The sequence below is a fragment of the Labrus bergylta genome, chromosome 4, assembly GCF_963930695.1.
Source record: "Labrus bergylta chromosome 4, fLabBer1.1, whole genome shotgun sequence".
Classification (NCBI taxonomy): domain Eukaryota; kingdom Metazoa; phylum Chordata; class Actinopteri; order Labriformes; family Labridae; genus Labrus; species Labrus bergylta.
Window position 1 is genome coordinate 7,797,217 of NC_089198.1, and position 17,500 is coordinate 7,814,716.

The 17,500-nt window shown below is 41.6% G+C and overlaps 2 protein-coding genes across 2 annotated transcripts in view; one reads left to right on the top strand and one right to left on the bottom strand.

Moving 5' to 3' along the window:
• Window positions 1–419: 419 nt before the first annotated feature.
• Window positions 420–12,344, bottom strand: LOC136178881 (presequence protease, mitochondrial-like). The gene is made up of 23 exons (XM_065953309.1): window positions 12,232–12,344; window positions 11,281–11,377; window positions 10,441–10,601; window positions 9,970–10,096; window positions 9,711–9,799; window positions 9,343–9,471; window positions 8,553–8,666; window positions 8,264–8,360; window positions 7,662–7,796; window positions 7,263–7,401; window positions 6,384–6,500; window positions 6,135–6,264; window positions 5,838–5,958; window positions 4,859–4,935; window positions 4,582–4,747; window positions 4,222–4,322; window positions 3,732–3,852; window positions 3,589–3,639; window positions 2,652–2,764; window positions 2,382–2,504; window positions 1,071–1,216; window positions 651–753; window positions 420–513 (listed from the first exon to the last, which is right to left on the bottom strand). The coding sequence occupies exons 1-23, from the start codon at window positions 12,330–12,332 to the stop codon at window positions 420–422; spliced, it is 2,652 nt and encodes an 883-aa protein (XP_065809381.1). The 5' UTR covers window positions 12,333–12,344.
• A 4,172-nt stretch (window positions 12,345–16,516) lies between these two features.
• LOC136178882 (tripartite motif-containing protein 16-like) overlaps window positions 16,517–17,500 on the top strand; it is a 2,750-nt gene continuing 1,766 nt past the window's right edge. The window contains exon 1 of the mRNA XM_065953310.1: window positions 16,517–17,500. This exon is cut by the window's right edge and continues 1,766 nt beyond it. Coding sequence (XP_065809382.1) covers window positions 16,776–17,500 — 725 coding nt within the window. The 5' untranslated portion in view covers window positions 16,517–16,775.

Below are 17,500 nucleotides of genomic sequence, written 5' to 3' on the forward strand. Positions count from 1 at the left end.
TTGAATTAGACAGAATGGCTCTGATGTTCTTCCTCTGCTCTGAGTTTCCCAGAGTAAACCACAGAGGAAGAAAGTCATTTGTATCCTGCAGAAAAAAACAAAAACACCTGATTGAAGTTTATATAAATGATATATCTCTTGATGATACTTTAACAATGATCCCAAAAAGAAGAGCTCACTCACATAGTGTATTCCAACATGATCATATATTTCATTAAATATATACAGAATGAAGACGTATCTGAACCATGACAGCAGCTCTCAGTCCTCCTCTTGATATTGTGCGCTTCAGCTTTTTGACTCTTTAATAAAAAATCCTAACCGTAGACTTTCAGCATTCAGTACAGAATAAGTCTTGCAGCTGTGATTCTCCAGAAGTCCAGTTGAGTATTTAAATCACAAGTTACCGACAGACTGGATTATTTTACGATCCATGAGGGATCTTTTTTAATCGCCTCGTTCTCTGGACCCAAGATAGCAACTCCACAAGTCCTCTGACCGACGCCGAGGTATCTGCAGCGAGGGGGAAAACAAGACACGAGTTAACACTTGATGTGGGAATAAACGGGAACAGTTTGTCAGTCTGTTTTTTCTTTTAGCTTCTCCTTCTCTTCATTTCTGAGTTATGTAAGGGGACATAAAGTTTGTACCTTTCAGCCACTTCCACCAGACTTTGGTGAGTGACAGCAAAAAGTCTTTCTCTGTGATTCTGCTTCATCTCATCGGTGACTCCGCTGAGGAAGCGACCCATTCCTGCAACACAAACACAGAGTGAACAAACCAGACGGCTAAGAGATAAAGTGGAGACAGTGACGGCTTTACAACAGAGACGGAGACTAAGTTAATAAAACTAATGAAGATCTCTTCATATCTGAACTTGCTTATAATTCAACTTTTTACTCATCATTTTATTCATTAATCCTTTAAAAGCTTTTAACCTCCATTAAAGACTTCTAATGTTGAAGTTGTCAGTGATGTACTGAGATGTTAAAGCTCCAGAGATCTGATTGGAGGAGGATCAGGTGAGGCATCCTGACAGCAGCTGGAGGGATCACTCAGTCGTTCCTCACCTTTGTCCGCGGGGGCCACAGGCGAGTCTACAGCCGAGAACACTGACAGTTTAGCTTCATCGATGTCCTGCTGGGTGAACTGTCCCGACTTCGCCCAGTCCACACCTCGACGAAACGCAGACAAGGTCTGCACCGAGTTTGGATCCCTTAGAGAAGTACGAGAAAGAAATACAAAATCAACGACACACTGTTCAACTCAAAGAAGATTCTTTTTAAACGTAGAAGTCATTTGGAATATTTTATTACAGCTTCCAAAAACGCCCCATGATGGCTTCCCTTAGTAAATTGTTCAGTCTTCTGTGTCTCTTTTTTTCCAGACAGATCGCCTGAATATTCTTGTAATATAAACATTTTGCATTTTGGACAAAGGGAGGACGAAGAGGTCACATTTGAGAATATGGCAACAAATGTCTTTCAGCAAATAAACTCAAATTTCATGCGATTAGAACAGAATAAGTGCTTCTGCAACTTTGGTTCTTTCGCTTCTCTCTCCAAAACTTGATTTAAAATCCATTTTAAAGGTCACATATTCTGTTAAAACCTCTTCACCATGTTTCTATGTGTCTCTAGTCCGTCTTCAATCCCCCCAATGATGAGAAAAGTCCATCCTCTCTGTCTTCTGCCTGCTCCACTTTTCAGAAAATGTGTGCTCAAACAGGCCGTTTAGCGATTTTCCCTTCATGACATCACAAAGGGCAGTAGCCCCTCCCCCAGGTGGGTGACACTCCCACAGCTAGGTGTTTGTTCTGCCCTCTGAGTCTGCCTTCTCACCGTAAACAATAGAGCAGGTAGCGAGAAAGCCTGAGACACCCGAGCACTTCCAGAGAGGGGGCGTGGTCAAACACAGCTCATTTACATATTTAAAGGTACAGACACAGAAACAGCCTGTTCTGAGCAGGGCTGAAATAGAGGGGTTTATAGACATGATCAAATACAGGATCAGAGTGGATTTAGAACAAGAAACTTCACACACATGTTTTGGGGAGTTCTGAGACTTTTTTAAACTGGTTGAAGATGAGGAGGATATGTCACCTTTAACAAAATTCATATCTTGAAGACAACCCAGCCTGCCCCCTTTTATAGAATCTACCTCTACTCCTTCATAAGTACGGAGATTTTGTATGTATTATATTCCATTAAATACACCTATTAACCAAAATGCACATCGTTTTCTAAGGTTCGAGAAAGCCTGAGTGTATATAAAATATTAAACTTGTTTCAGCCAAATCAACAAAATGAACTGTTATTGTATTTCAACGTCAGCACAATGTTTTTTAAAACTTTGTTGAGTGTGGTGTCGCGGCCTCTCACCTGTACGAGTAAAAAGAGAAAAGACCTCCTCCCATCCTGGCCCCGCCCCCGTAGGCTCCCCCCTTCTCCCTGATTTCTCCATGCAGAAACTTAGCCGTCATCATCCTCGCCAAGATGCACAAACTTTAAGAGAAAAAAGGAAACAAAAAGTTTTTATTACACTTTAGATGAACTAAAAGTTACACGTAGAAAGACAAAGAACTGTCCGTGTAAATCAGACTTTTAAAGGAAGTGCTGTCACTCATCCCTGCCAGGTACAGGTGTGGTTACCTGGCGTAGTCGTGGTGGGAGAAGGGTACCGTACGAATACTCTCGCTGATAAAGTGAACAGGGAAGGGAAGCTGGAAGAACGTTTTCATCTGACACGGCTGGAAGTTTTGCTCCTGAAATCAGAGAAGATGATCTTTACTGTCCCTGTACAAGTACAACAAAAACCTGTCAGAGCACACCTGTAGAGAAGTAGTTAAATATAGAACATATACAAATACTAAACCCACCAGTATATATACAAACAAAACAGTTATATTATACAATAAGATGTAAACTATGGTTAAAAGAGAGCTGAGAGGTACTGGTGGAATATTGTACTCAGGTATTAAAAAAAAACAAATAAGCGTTATATTTATAATCTCATGCATGCACAGGACTTTGTTTTGAAGGAATGTCTCATAATAAAGGACAAAATAAAATTACAGGTGATCTCACAACTATTGAAATCAAAGGTTCAACTGTTTTGTGTTGGTGTTATTTTGCTTCTTCAAAGATTTTTAAAATCTGTATTTTTGCGTTTCTATAAGACAGCCTTTCTTCATCTTTTCCATTATTTTATCTTCTTTAATCTGCAGAGATGGTTCTGCCTTTAATATAATGTGAACTCACTATGGCAGGGATATATTTAGAGGAGTGGTTCTTAATGGGTTTAGCTTTAGGACTCACCACCATCTCCTCCTGCGACCAGAGTTTCTGATATTGTTCAACCTATCAGGTTTATTTTCAATGAAAAATGTTTCAAAAGATGTGACAGAACAAAGATACAGAACATAGAACTTTACAGACTTTTTGACACCATTTCTTTCCCCTAGGAACTCAGTCACGACCCACTGAAAACAGCTCTGTGACCCACTTATGGGCCCCTACCCACCAGTTGAGAACCACTGACATAGCGAGCAAACAAACAGAGAAATGTAAGATGTTCCTGAAAACTTACAGAGATGAGTTTCCGGCTCAGCCCCGAGACATCCGATGGGTCGAGAGGCCTCTTCAGAAAAAAAAATCAAGAGAATATTAAAATCTAATTTTAAGAATTATTCTGCCTGCTTTCATGTTTTGATTTGTTTGTTGATAGTTTACCTCAATAATGTTACTTCTGACCGGTTTGCGCTCCTTTCTGTTGTCAGCCACGTCCTTCATGAAGCTCTCCAGCTGTGCTGCCGTGTCCGACATTTTCTGTGGAGTAGTGTTGATCGCACACCTGTAAGAGACAAACATTTACATTGACGAGCATGTTACAAACAGACCCTTTATATTGAAACCATGTTGCAGTAATTAAAATAACATTAACTGCAGAATACTGTCACTATCTCTTCATCATTCAAAAATCTATCACCATGGAGGCGACCATAGCCTAGTGGTTAGTGGACGCCCCATGTGTGGAGGCTGTAGTCCTCCAAGCGGACGACCTGTGGCTCATTTCCTGCTTTCCCCACTCTCTCTCTCTCTCTCTCTCTCTCTCTCTCTGATTTCTGACTCTGTCCACTGTCCTGTCTCTAAAATAAAGGCCCAAAAAGCCCCAAAACAAAACCTTTTAAAAGAAAACCTCTCCTCAGGTGTAACATCTCACCTCATGTTGTCCGGGTTGAGAAGATGCTTCTTGATCCTGACGAGCGTTCGGATGACTTGGCTGAGGTCGGACAACTCAGCGACCCTCTTCATAAACTTCACCTGAAGTAATCATTGATAAAAGATGGATCAAATATGAAGCGAGAGAATGGAAAAACAAAAAACCTCTTGCACAAAGTAGGAACAAATGAAATTGTCTCTGCTTGTCAGAAAGAAATCATGCTATACTGTATGTCTTGAATCTGCGTCTGCGTAATTTACTTCAAGCTTTAAATCACTATGACAACACTTCTTAAAGCTGACGTGCAGGAGTCAGACACTATCATTTTAGTTTTTTAGGATCAACACTCCAGGTGCATACCTGTTCCATCCCACCAAGCGTCTCATTGAGGTCTCCTGCTGGAGTCAGGTGACGGCCTGCACGTGTCATGGCGTACATGTGGCCCGAGTAGGAGATCCCATTGGCTAACTCCTGTGCTGACATCATCACCAGCACTCTCAGGCGCTCCACCTCGTCAAAGTGGGGGCTGTAGTGGAAAAAAAAAAAAAAAAAAGATAAATATCGAGCTGTCTTCTCAGCCTCCTCGAATTTCAGGACACATTTTCTCTCAGTTTATAAGAAGTGATGGAGGACGTACTTGTTGAATATGTCGCTCCACAGATGAAACATGTGAGGAAGGTTTCTCTCCAGGCAGGAGGAGGACAGGAGGACACCCTGGAACAGAGAACACAGAGACAAGACTCTTCTTTGATTACCTGTTTTATACCGATGAAATGTAACCAGCAGCAGTTAAACACTGAACCAAGATAAATCACAACCTCTGTTTATGTAACACACGATCACTCAGTTTCAATTTCTGCAGCTTTGAGGAGACATTTGATTTTTGAAGACAACGCAGCAGAAAGAAGATGGGTTTCCACAATGCACAAGAATCATCATAATAAAGAACAAACATTTAATTAATATAGAATAAAGTTACTAAATTACATGTGATGTCATATATGAAGGAACCTGACATGGAGCAGCATACTTCATTACTCCATTCATCCATTTTCTTCCACTTATCAAAGGTCAGGTCTCTGTGGCATCAGTAGTAATTCAACCCAGACTTCTCTCTCCCCAGTTCCTCCTGAGGGATTCTGACGTGTTCCCAGGCCAGTGGGGATATACACAGTAATCCCTCCAGTAAACTCTGGGTCTACCCCGGGGTCTCCTCCCAGTTGGGGCGTGCTCAGAAGACCTCAAAGGGAGGCGTCCAGGTGGCATCCTAATCAGATGGCCGAACCACCTCGACTGGCTCCTTTAGATTTGAGGGAGAAACGGCTCTACTCTGAGCTCTACCAGAATGTCTGAGCTCCTCGCCCTCTCTCTAAGACTGAGCCCAGCCGACCTCTGGAGGAAACTCATTTCAGCCGCTTGTATCCACCATCTTATTATTTCGGTCACTACCCATAGCTCATGATCATAGGTGACCGGTAAATGGAGAGCTTTGCCTTCAGGCTCAGACTCACTCCCTACATCATCTAAAGTATTCTTGTCCAGAAATGTCTCTGTCCAAACATTACTTCTATCCATATATTTGTAAGACTTTTCAAACACAGTAAGCTGGTACTGACCTGCTCGTACATGTCCAGCTGGGTGGAGTCAGGGACGACCTGGGTGGAGACAGACATGCCCCCAGTCCTCAGCTCCATCTGCTGGGACTGTTGTCTGTAGTCCAGACCTCCACAGCCCATCCTGATTTAACAAACAGACACACATGCAATCTTTAAAATACTTTCAAACACCACCTGTCCAAACCTCACACAAATACAGAAAAGATCAATAAAGCATAATATCTTCAAACTTTTCATATACCAGGTGACACATTTTGAAATCTTGCTCTGGTCCAATCGACTGTCAGGTGAACTTACTTGGTGACAACGCTGCAGAAGAGCGGGACATAGAGCCTGAGGTCCTCCGGCAGTGTGTTGAGACTGCACATGGCTCTGAAGTAAACTAGCCCGTTGGTGGGCTGCTCACAGTACTGCACCGGTACGCCGACTGAAGGAGACAAGGAGAGGAAACATTTTAAGGGGTTTTAACCACAACACTCTGAGATGATTCTTCCTTGTTGTGTATAATGTTTTATAAACTTGTGTAGAGCGGACACTGGGCCGTACCTGCTGTGCTGATCTGAACAGGAGTAACAGGGATCGTGGGCTCAATGTCAGACACTTTCAGCGCCGGCAAACAGGAGGCGTCCTGCGTTTTGCTCTGAGCAGCCAGCAGCTCCAGACCTTTTCCCAAGAAGAAGAAGAAGAAGAACATGAATATGAAACAGACAGTTAAATCAGAAGTGCCTCAATCAAATCCTTCTGAAATGTTTCAACAAGTTTTACTGGTTGGGTCATAAACAGAAAAGTGAATGCAGGTGAAATGTTCTTTTATGGTTTTCCATCAGTAAATCTCTGTACTTTAATGTTTCTAACAAGTCCCCTCAAAGACGGTTTTTAATATTTAAGGCAACTCCTCACCCCCTCGGACTAAAACTGGCAAATGACACTCAATTCAGTAACACTTTTGTCAGTCTTTGAAAACTTATAGAGCAGCTTTGAATGATTTGCAGCTCAAAAAACATCTTATTTATCTGATACTGGCGTCAGTAAAAAACACCTCAAGCCGTTTAGCGCCCTCTGCTGACTCATCCTGGGATTACTCCAACATATGTTTACCTCATGCTCTATAACTCTGCCTGTGTTTAGTTTGAACATGCAGCATTGTAACACTATATGACTAAATGAGGGATCTAGAACAGGTCAACATGAATATATTCTGTATACAGTCACATTGCAGCGCTTGATGTTTTTTTCCCAGTTATTGTGTTAATCTGATGGTTTATTGGATTTTTTGGGGCTTCAATCAAATCAATCAAGCAGCCAATAAAAGCCTGTTTGCTTCAGACAATTCTGTGTGATTTCACAGAGTCAAGCTCAGAAAGTGTTTTAACAGAAGCAGAGAAACACAGATTTCCTCCGTGGAGCAGTTTCAATCATTTGTACCTTTTTCATAGATGTCTTTTTTGTCGCTGTCTGACAGAGCATGGATCTTTTTCTGGAGCTTCTCCTCCTCGGCTTTGGCCTGTTTCTCCAAGTAGACCTCATCCGGACTCATGGACAGGGTCAGTCTGTGTGTGTTCTCCTGTAGGGGGGGTAATGGGGATTTGAAGAGGAAGAGAAAAAACACAAATGATACAGAAAACCTTCAAAGTTCATGTTTTTTTGTCATGATCTTAAAACACTCCAGGGCTGCTGAGGTTGACCTTAAGAGCAGACCGAGTATTTCCCCCTACAGAGAACATTAGTGAGACTTGTAAAAGGTTTATTCTTGTATTTTTTTTAAACCTTTTTTCACATATTTCTGGATGTTTTGAAGAAAAGTACTTTCCCAGTGTCACACACCTTAAAGTAGTGCTTGACTTTGTCCTGGAGGAAGCGAGGGTTTTCCTTCAGGGTCTGTTTGAACTTGGCAACGCTGTCGTTGATCTGCAGCAGCTCCACCGGGTCGCCGTCGTGGTTCCACGATGACGCAATGTACTAGAAAAAACAAAAATGTATATACATACACAAACAGCCATGAATAATGAAACCGACATGTGAAACATGCAGCAGAATCCACAAAGCGATTATAACATTACTGTCAAAATAAAGCTAATCTAAGTGTCCTGTTTGACTCTTACATTGATGTATAGTGATTAAAACTTTACTTCTCATACACATGTGTAATCCCTTTAAATATTATACTCTCTGTGATTATTGAGTTTACTGCAACTCATCAAAAAAAGGAAGAAATCAGCAAATAAACTGCTGTGAAAACAAGCTCATCTCATACGTTTAGACATGTTTAAAACATTCTGTATTTGTACAGAAATACACAGAGTATATAGTGGTAGAAACACAAGATTTCAGCAGAGACAACATAACTAACATCATCATTCTTCCTGACATATCTCACACATAGAGGTTTATAAATACATGCAGTGTCCTTGTGTTTGTGAACTCACCGAGGCCAGAGACAGGCCGAAGTTTGTGGACTGGTGCTTCATCTGGATCTGGATCTTATGCAGGAGAGCGTCGATTCTTTCCTCCTCAAAGCCGCTCCTGTCGATGATGACGAGGACTCATTTTATCTTATGTGCCGTTTCAATTTCATGTAACCAAGCAACTCATCATCCTTCATGTGCAAGTAGACCTTACAGTTTATGGCTTTATCAAAACAAGCTGACACTTAGAGAGAGCAGGTTTGTAAACATATATTAAAGTCTTAAATACAAAAGGGAGCGTGGGACTTACTCGATGATGTCGTTGATGGTTTGGCTGATGATTTGCTTCACTCTCTCGGTGTCCTCCTCGGCCATTCCCTGCAGTCCTATACTGAACGACGCCTCTTTGGTGCTGCCGTCATATCTGCAGAACACAACATTTCAGAACAATGCAGTACTCTGAGCGCTGTCTGCAGCACATGAGGCAGAGCATCACAGCTCAGCAGCAATATACTAAAATGTTAAATTATCTTTTAATAGACATTTCTAAAAGAAAGTTGTCATCTAAGTAGCTTAGCAAAATCATATAGATGAAAACCCGTCTTTAAAGAGTAACTAAACCCCCAGAGTACAAAGTATCTAAATTTAAATTCCACATTTTGTGTTAGAAATATGCATAGCTACGGCCCTCTACAGGTTGAACCCAGCTACTGCAATTACATTCTTCTATTGGCTTATCTGGTGTTTAGAGAATTGCATGGATTGACAATAACTGAAATCTTAGCGGCTGGCTGTAAAATATTTACAAACGTGCCAAAATGAGGATGTTTATTTTAAAACATTAGAGCCATAACATTCAAATCCTCCAGGGGGCATCATCCCCATCCTCTCCTGCTCCTCTCTGTCGTCTCCATCGGCTGTCTCAGCACTGACAGATCAAATGGTTCTGGACCGTCGTTGAGCCTCTGGATCAGAGAAGTCCTCCACATTAAACCAAACTTCTGTCCTCGCTGCTTCTCCAGCCGTCGCTCTAAATAACCTCTGAGCTTGCTGATCATTTTATTTGTGAGAGTTTGTTACTTTGCGTCCTGCGTACTCACCCTACAACAGAGGAGAAGTCAGTTCCTATATTGGGTTCGATGAGAGCTTTGTAGAAGGGAGAGTTGGGTCCAGAGATCATGAGAGACGACAGCAGGCTGAGGGTGAATCCTTCAAATGTGTCAGTGATGCTGCGCGGGGAAAAAAACAAAGAGATTTTAAATATTTCTGAACAATAGGACTCGCTAAAAACTTCACTTTGAATGAAGAGAATTGTTGAGTGAATCCTTTCTGTACTGTAAAGCTCTCAGTCTTTAAAAAGTCGTCGACGTGACAACCAAGATGTAATGAATAAAGAGGAGGATGGAGGCTCTTTTTATGGCTTCTCCCATCTTAATGCAAAATAAAAAGAAATGATTTTCGGTCTTACTCTCCCAGCAGGTAGCTCACACACAGCGTGTTCTGCCGGGCCGGATCCGGAGCCAGAGCGTCAGGGCTGCAGGTCACATGGTCCTCTCTCTGGGGAAACCATTGAGATTCACGACGACATCAAAACGACTAATCAATGCATTTCAGTGTGTTAATATAAAAGCATGCAATAATAAACAGCTGTTGAGATTGTTGGTGTAGTTTTTAAGATCTATTGATCAGTAGAAGTTACAGATGCTGGTCTGGATTATGACACTCACAGGGCTGCTCCAGTGTGGCTGGGGGGGGACCTCTGTGTTCGGGTTGATGCGTTCAAACTTGGACAGAGCTTCCTCTTCGATCTGCTTCAGATGCTGCTCCAAAGGCAAATCTCCATACGTGAAGAACCTGAGGAGCACATGGAGGACACTCTCAGGGGTGTTTTCTGAGCAATTTTAAAGCCTGCATGTTAAATTATTTTTAAGGAATTATGATCATTCTGAAATAAATAAGATCGATAAAGCATGAAAAAGACAAACTAGCATCAGTTACCATCAAATTATTAAAGTTTCCTGTGTTTCATATCTACTGTGTCAATGTGAGCCTGCATCGTTCTGCTGCAGGAGATTATGAAATGTAACAAAGAAAGGATTCTGCTGGCTAACACCTGCTCTCATCTCATTTCTTCACAGCACTTTACAGTTTCCTGTCCCTTCTAGGCTCACAGTGTACACGTGTGTGTGTCCATGTACCTGGCGTTGCTGGGGTGGTAATGCGTGGCGTGGAACTGCTTGAGCTGTTCCCAGGTAAGGTCAGGGATGGCTAGAGGCTCTCCTCCTGACACCACAGAGTACGTGTGGTCTGGATACAGCTTGTTCTGGAGGTGCTGGGCGTACACGCGCTCGTTGTCGGACTAAAATAAAACACACAATCAAACGTTAAACAGTCACTGACACACTCTTATTTCAAAACCATTTATCTGACGTCACCTGTTCATCTCATATCTGGAACTTGTTTCACTGCTGTTGCATTAGGCCCCATGTCCGCCGAGCATTTTATAGATTTTGTTAGCTTTTTCTGAGTGTCTTTGTTCTATTGTTCCCAATGAGGAGAGAGCGTTTGCAGCAGCAGCAAAGCGCAGCGTCCAGCGCCTTTCTTCCGAGCGCTCTGCCTAATTTGTGCAGCCGCTCCGAGCACTTCAAACTAAAAATCTTTAAACTTTTTATGAGGCCGCTGTTGACGTCACCGGCGCTTTTCTTTCAACCAGCCAATCATAAAGTACATCAGTTGGGTCCTTGCTCTGTGTCTGATCGGAGCCGTGAGAACGGGGATGTCATTATTATTGAGCTCATCATCCAGGAAACATTTGGAGGTCAAGCATCCTCCGTTTGATGCTCAAAGTGACAGATAAAAATCAAACAGAGAAAAGCAACGGAACAGTGTCGGTCATACAGGAGCTGTTGTCAACAGACTGTTGTCATAGAGACAGGACGGACAGCAGCAGAAATATGAGAAATCTGAAGCTACTTAAAAGAACACTTTACTATATTGTATCTACGTGTAGAAAGGTGACTTGGAAAGAGTAGACTTACAAAAGCCCCTTTCATTTCATTGAACACCACTCCTTTAAAGACTAGAGGGGAGTTGGGATCTGTTGGGTTTTCATTCTCCAGCCTCCAGCCCTCCTGCCTGCAAAATCAACACAAACAGAAATGAACTAGTGAAGAGCAGATTTCATCAGCGACTGTTTCAAACAAGTGATATCAGAAAGGTCTTGGACTCTTTTAGGCTGGCTACACACTCGACAATATTCAGATCTTAACCTATTTAAAAAACGTGGGAGACCAAAGACATAAGGACAGCTAAATGATTCTAAACATTATAATCCTCCGACTGCACACACTAGACGATTTGACCCGACTGTGAGACCACACACCTGCAGTTTGTAGAAACGAGTTCACAGTGGTGATCCCACAGACACGAGATCTCACAGAAACTCGTGTGATCAAACGTGACTTCAGAAGAAAAACAAATATGGAGGACAGTCGAGACATTAAAAAGCCACTCATGTTGTTACTCAAGCTGCTCTTCTTTTTCTATATTCCTCTTGGCTCAGGGCACAGTTATGTTTGTGTTCACTGGCATGTTTGTGAGCTGTAAAAGTGATGCTCTCTTCGCTCTCTTTTTGGCTACTGCAGGTATTCAGTTGGAGGCAGCCCGATCTGGAATGGTAAATAACAAACATGTTTTTGTATTTAGGATTCCAGATCGGGGAGGCTCTGACTCGATCAGGAGCTGTAAAATAATCGTATTGACACCACACACTTGAGGATTATTTGGACAAATAAAATGCCCAAAATCAGGCCTAAACTTCCCTAGTGTGAAGCCAGCCTCAGGACAAACAGTCCAACTAACAGAGTTAACAGCTGACTATAAAGACAAAATCTTCACTGAATATTTAAAAGTTGACTTTTGCTACAATGCTATCAAGTCAAATAAATACAAACATGAAACAAATATGAGAAGCAGCAGTCACCACTCACCAGAAATCCTGCTCTCGTAAACACGGGAAGAAAGCTGCATCCAGATAGACCGAGAGAAGATTCTGGAAGTCTTTTCCATTTTGGGTTGAGAACGGATACATGGTGTAGTCACTGGCTGTTTACGAAGGGAGGCAACAACAAAAAAACATGTCAGACATAAAGCTCATCAGCAAGCCAAGAATTAAGAAACAATCATCTGAAAGTCATTTTCTCTTCTAAAACTGACCGGTAAAACTATTAAAAGATAAGATAAATAATTAGCTTTTTATTTAACTGTAGGAGGATTATGTGTATGAAACATAAACTGTAAATATTAATGGATGAAGCCTGAGTGATGTCACCCATCTGTTACAGCAGGGGCTCCTGAGGCTCATCAGCAGCAGCCACCATGCTGGAAATCCTGTCTCAGTCTAACTTTCTAGACTGAGAGCTGGAGCTGAGGCGGGTTTTAAGCCTCGTACACATCGCGCCCACCTGTCAATCATGTCAGCTACTTGGCTAAATATGGTTAACACGTATCGTTCCTCAAATCGGATTTGTTGTAGAAAAATACACTCTCCGTACAGTGTGTGCCCATGTGGACAACAACTAATCCAGGCTGTTAACATGTTTATTCATGCTGTAAAAACAGTTTTTTATTTGCATGTGTTGTGTGAATGTGAATTCCGGTGTTCCTGGAGCCAGCCTCTAGTGGACACTCGATGAACTGCAGGATTTTGCACTTCCACATTGGCCTCATTTTTCAACACTACACTGGTTGCTGCATGGTCAAATCAAATACTTTGTTGGAATGGGAATTATGTTTACTGCTAGTACCTGGTGAGGGATTGGTTTGATAACATTTAACTGTTAGTGTGAGGTTTTTTAAAACTATCTTTGATTGTTGTACTACTACTACTACTACTACTACTACTACTACTACTACTACATATCCAAATTCTTTCATTACTTGGAATCAAACCGACTGTTGCAAGGCAAGGCTTTGTAAATTAAAGCAGCAGTAGGAATCAGTAGGTTTGTATTTAAAACAGGATTATGACTTCAATCTGAGGCGAAGTACGTTTAAAGACAACATCAATGATCTGCTTCAATCATCAGTTTGACCATCTGATAGTCAAAAACAAGGAATCAAGGTCAGGTCAATGTATTTAATCCAGTATGTGAACCACCAGTATGTGAAAACACCTCTTCCAATGGTGGTGAAGTTCAGTGGAACTCTGACGCCTCTCTGTCCAGCCTCTACATGCTGGACAGGGGTTTAACTGGACTCCTGGAGACTCTGCTGAGTTCTGTAAGTCATTAGGGGACAATGTGTTAACATCTATGTTTTTTTTCCATGTTTCTACAGAAAGCTGATTATACTTTTCTTCACTGCACTCGCATACTACGGTACTTTGACGAAACCAGTAAAGCCACATTTCTTGATTTCAATATCATATGTGGACGTAGGACATTCCTCTGACCAGTCCCTCTCGTTTTCCTTGCACCACAGCAGACATGGATCTCAGGCATTCTGTTAACCTTTCACCCTCACACGTACACACACAGCCTGTTCTGAGCAGGGCTGAAATAGAGGGGTTTATAGGCATGATCAAATACAGGATCAGAGTGGATTTAGAACAAGAAACTTCACAGACATGTTTTGTGGAGCTCTGAGACTTATTTAAACAGGATGAAGAGGAGGAGAATATGTGACCTTTAAGTCATGAAGGCTGTCAGTGCTAGTGATGACTTTTGTTCTCTTATCTGTGCTGTATCGCTAACCATCTACCCAATTGATAGAAATATGGACAATGAGGTATCTTAAAACATGAATTATCATAATCTAAAAACATCATAACACAATACTAATTAGAAAGCACAGAGGCTGAAGGCTGCAGGAAATATTATCAGACAAAAAAAAGTGATGAAGAATATGTTTTTATGCTCCTGATATGTGGAAGACACCGCATCTGAAAATCAAAGTAACAAAGTCTATGAATAATAAAATTTAAAACAATATAAGACCTATCTTTTGAAACAGACTTTCAGTGGAGAGTAAAATGACAGAAGATGTCTTGTTTTAAAGACTTTTACTGATTGGATCGAAACAATTGATCGTTTATTGGTGGGATGTTAGTCTTCTAAAAGGTCGGACTTATAGCTGCACATTAGAAATGTATCTCATTCATAAAAGTATCCACTGTTTCAGCCAATACCATTCTCCTTATTTGACTGTTTAGGTGTTGCTCTATTGTACTTAAAAAAAGAACGGCCTTTTTGCAATTTCCACTAACGAGCCTCAGCCAGACTTAATAAATAACCTGATAATGACTGCAGAGTATATCAGTCAAAAATCCAAACGTCTCTAGTTGAGATATTTGTATTCACTGTTGCATCATTACCACAAAGTTTGATTAAACCAGTCTTCACTAACTATTATTGGGTCGAAATTCAAGCATCTAAACCATTTATTCAAAGATCACATTTAAAAAGGTGTATTGACACATTTCCTTAAGGTGGTGAAGTTCAGTGGCACTCTGAAGCCTCCCTGTGGTTTCTCAGATTTTGACAGCCCTGTATTGCAGGTGCTCACCTCAAGCTGCCTTCCCACATTAGTGTAACCGCTGACATGAGAAGGGACACTTAATCAGCCTCAGCCAGAATATGAACATACCTGATAATGAATTCTTTGTATATTTTATTCACTGTTGAAACATAACTACAAACTTTGATTTCACCAGTCCTGAGCCTACTTACTTGTGCCTGATAAAGAAGTGAAGGTGGGTAAACTGTAATGTTGCAGTACTCAAAATCAGTTTGGGTCTTTTAAAGGTCTTGCTCTCTTCTCGTAATCTAAAGCATTTTTACTCGGCCTCATCTCGGTCTCGGATTTTAAAGCATTACCAATCAAGACTACCACTGATAGGCTATTTTTCCACATCATTACTGTGATAAGAAGGTAAACGCCCCTTTCTAAAAGAATTAAATAAACTTCAATTCATGATTTGATTTATATCCCCCGGTTACTGCTGAAACCTTCTGGGTGTTACAGTTTAAGTGAGTGACACGCCCCCTGCACACAAGATGATGATTGTTTTATTTATATTTATGGTCTTGGTCTTGTCTCGGTCTCTGAGCATTCTGATTTCAGGTATGTCTTGGTCTCAGTTCGTGTGGTCTTGACTACAACACGTGGTAAAACATACACAGATGAAACACAAATTTAAACTTCTGCGTACTATTTTATTGTACTTTTGTATGAATTCTCCAAAGTCTAACCTCTCTATTGCAGCATTACGTCTTTTATGAATCTGTATGTTGTTGTTTGTTTGTACACTGTCTGTGTTGTCTTCTCCTTTAAAGCACAAGAAAACTTTTTTCAGTTATACAAAATAGCTCTATGAAACTGTAGATTTCAGAGGAAACCAAACATGAAGCTTTTCAATGTTTGCTTCAACTATTGTGAGCTGTAAGTTATTTAAAAACATCATGTGGTTGTTCAATGTTGTGTTTTAATCTTAACTGCACGATAAAACTCAGACTGACAAACTCACTCTGTCCCTTTAAAAGAATTCATCACATGCGTGAGGGCAGCATGGTAACCCCTCCCTATTGCTCAACTCCACTCTGTGCACACATTTCCTGGTTCCCTCTGCTTCACTAATATACGAGTGCAAGATGGGTGTAACCAACAAGTGAGCTCCCCAGCCCCGTGCAGCGTGGATCAGCAAATGAGCAGCGACAAAAGGACACTGAGGTATTTTTTGTCGGTGTACTACTTATACTACATATCCAAATTCTTCCATTACTTGGAATCAAACCGACTGTTTTAAGGGGAGGCTTTTTAAGTTAAGGCAAAAGTAGGAATCAGTCGGTTTGTATTTGAAACAGGATTATGACTTCAATCTGAGGTGAAGTATGTTTAAAGACAATATCAATGATCTGCTTCAATCATCAGTTTGACCATCTGATAGACAACAACAAGGAATAAAGGTCAGGTCAGTGTATTTAATCCAGAATGTGAACCACCAGTATGTGAAAACACCTCTTCTAATGGTGGTGAAGTTCATTGGAACTCTGACGCCTCCCTGTGGTGTCTCAGATTTTCACAGCTTGTAATGCTGGTGTTCACAGGTAGCTCCGTTCTGACAGTAGTTGTAAAACATGTTCATTTATTCTCTGTGTTTTATTCACTTCTTTTTACATGTTAAGAAATGTGTGACTAGAGTTTTTTACATGCTTGCTTACAGAGTTTTCTTCAATGCAGCAGAGAGTGGTTATGTATTCATGTTGAGAATCTGCCTGGTCAGAGTAATGAAACGTGAATCAGAGCTTGTTAACCCCTCCCTCTTCTTCCTGCTCTCAGACTCAGCCAGCTCCACTCTGACGTTTATTTCCTTGTTCTCTCCCCTTTAGATCTACAGTTTGAGGATGGGTGTAACCAACATGTGGGACGGTGCAAGAGCAGACACTGAACAAACACATGCTGTGTAGATCAGAGGTTAAACTAGTTTGATTTCTAAGAAGTGAAACTCAGACAGTTGTTGTTACAGAGAGGAGAAATGGCGCAGAAAGGAGTTCAACTAGACCGGGAGGCCTTCTCTTGTTCCATCTGTCTGGATCTCCTGAAGGATCCAGTGACTGTTCCCTGTGGACACAGTTACTGTATGAACTGTATTAAAAGCCACTGGGATAAAGAGGATGTAAAGACAATCTACAGCTGCCCTCAGTGTAGGCAGGACTTCACACCGAGGCCTGTTCTGGTGAAAAGCACCATGTTGGCAGTTTTAGTGGAGGAGCTGAAGAAGACTGGACTCCAAGCTGCTCCTGCTGATCACTGCTATGCTGGACCTGAAGATGTGGCCTGTGATGTCTGCACCGGGAGGAAACTGAAAGCCTGTAAGTCCTGTCTGCAGTGTCTGGCCTCTTACTGTGAGAAACACCTTCAGCCTCATTATGATTCACCTGTCTTTGAAAAACACAAGCTGGTGGAGCCCTCCAAGAAGCTCCAGGAGAACGTCTGCTCTCGTCATGATGAGGTGATGAAGCTGTTCTGTCGTACTGATCAGCAGTCTATCTGTTATCTCTGCTCTGTGGACAAACACAAAGGTCATGACACAGTCTCAGCTGCAGCAGAAAGGAGCGAGAAGCAGAGAGAGCTCGAGGTGAGTCGACAAAACATCCAGCAGAGAATTCAGGACAGAGAGAAAGATGTGAAGCTGCTTCAACAGGAGGTGGAGGCTATCAATGGCTCTGCTGATAAAACAGTGGGGAACAGTGAGAAGAT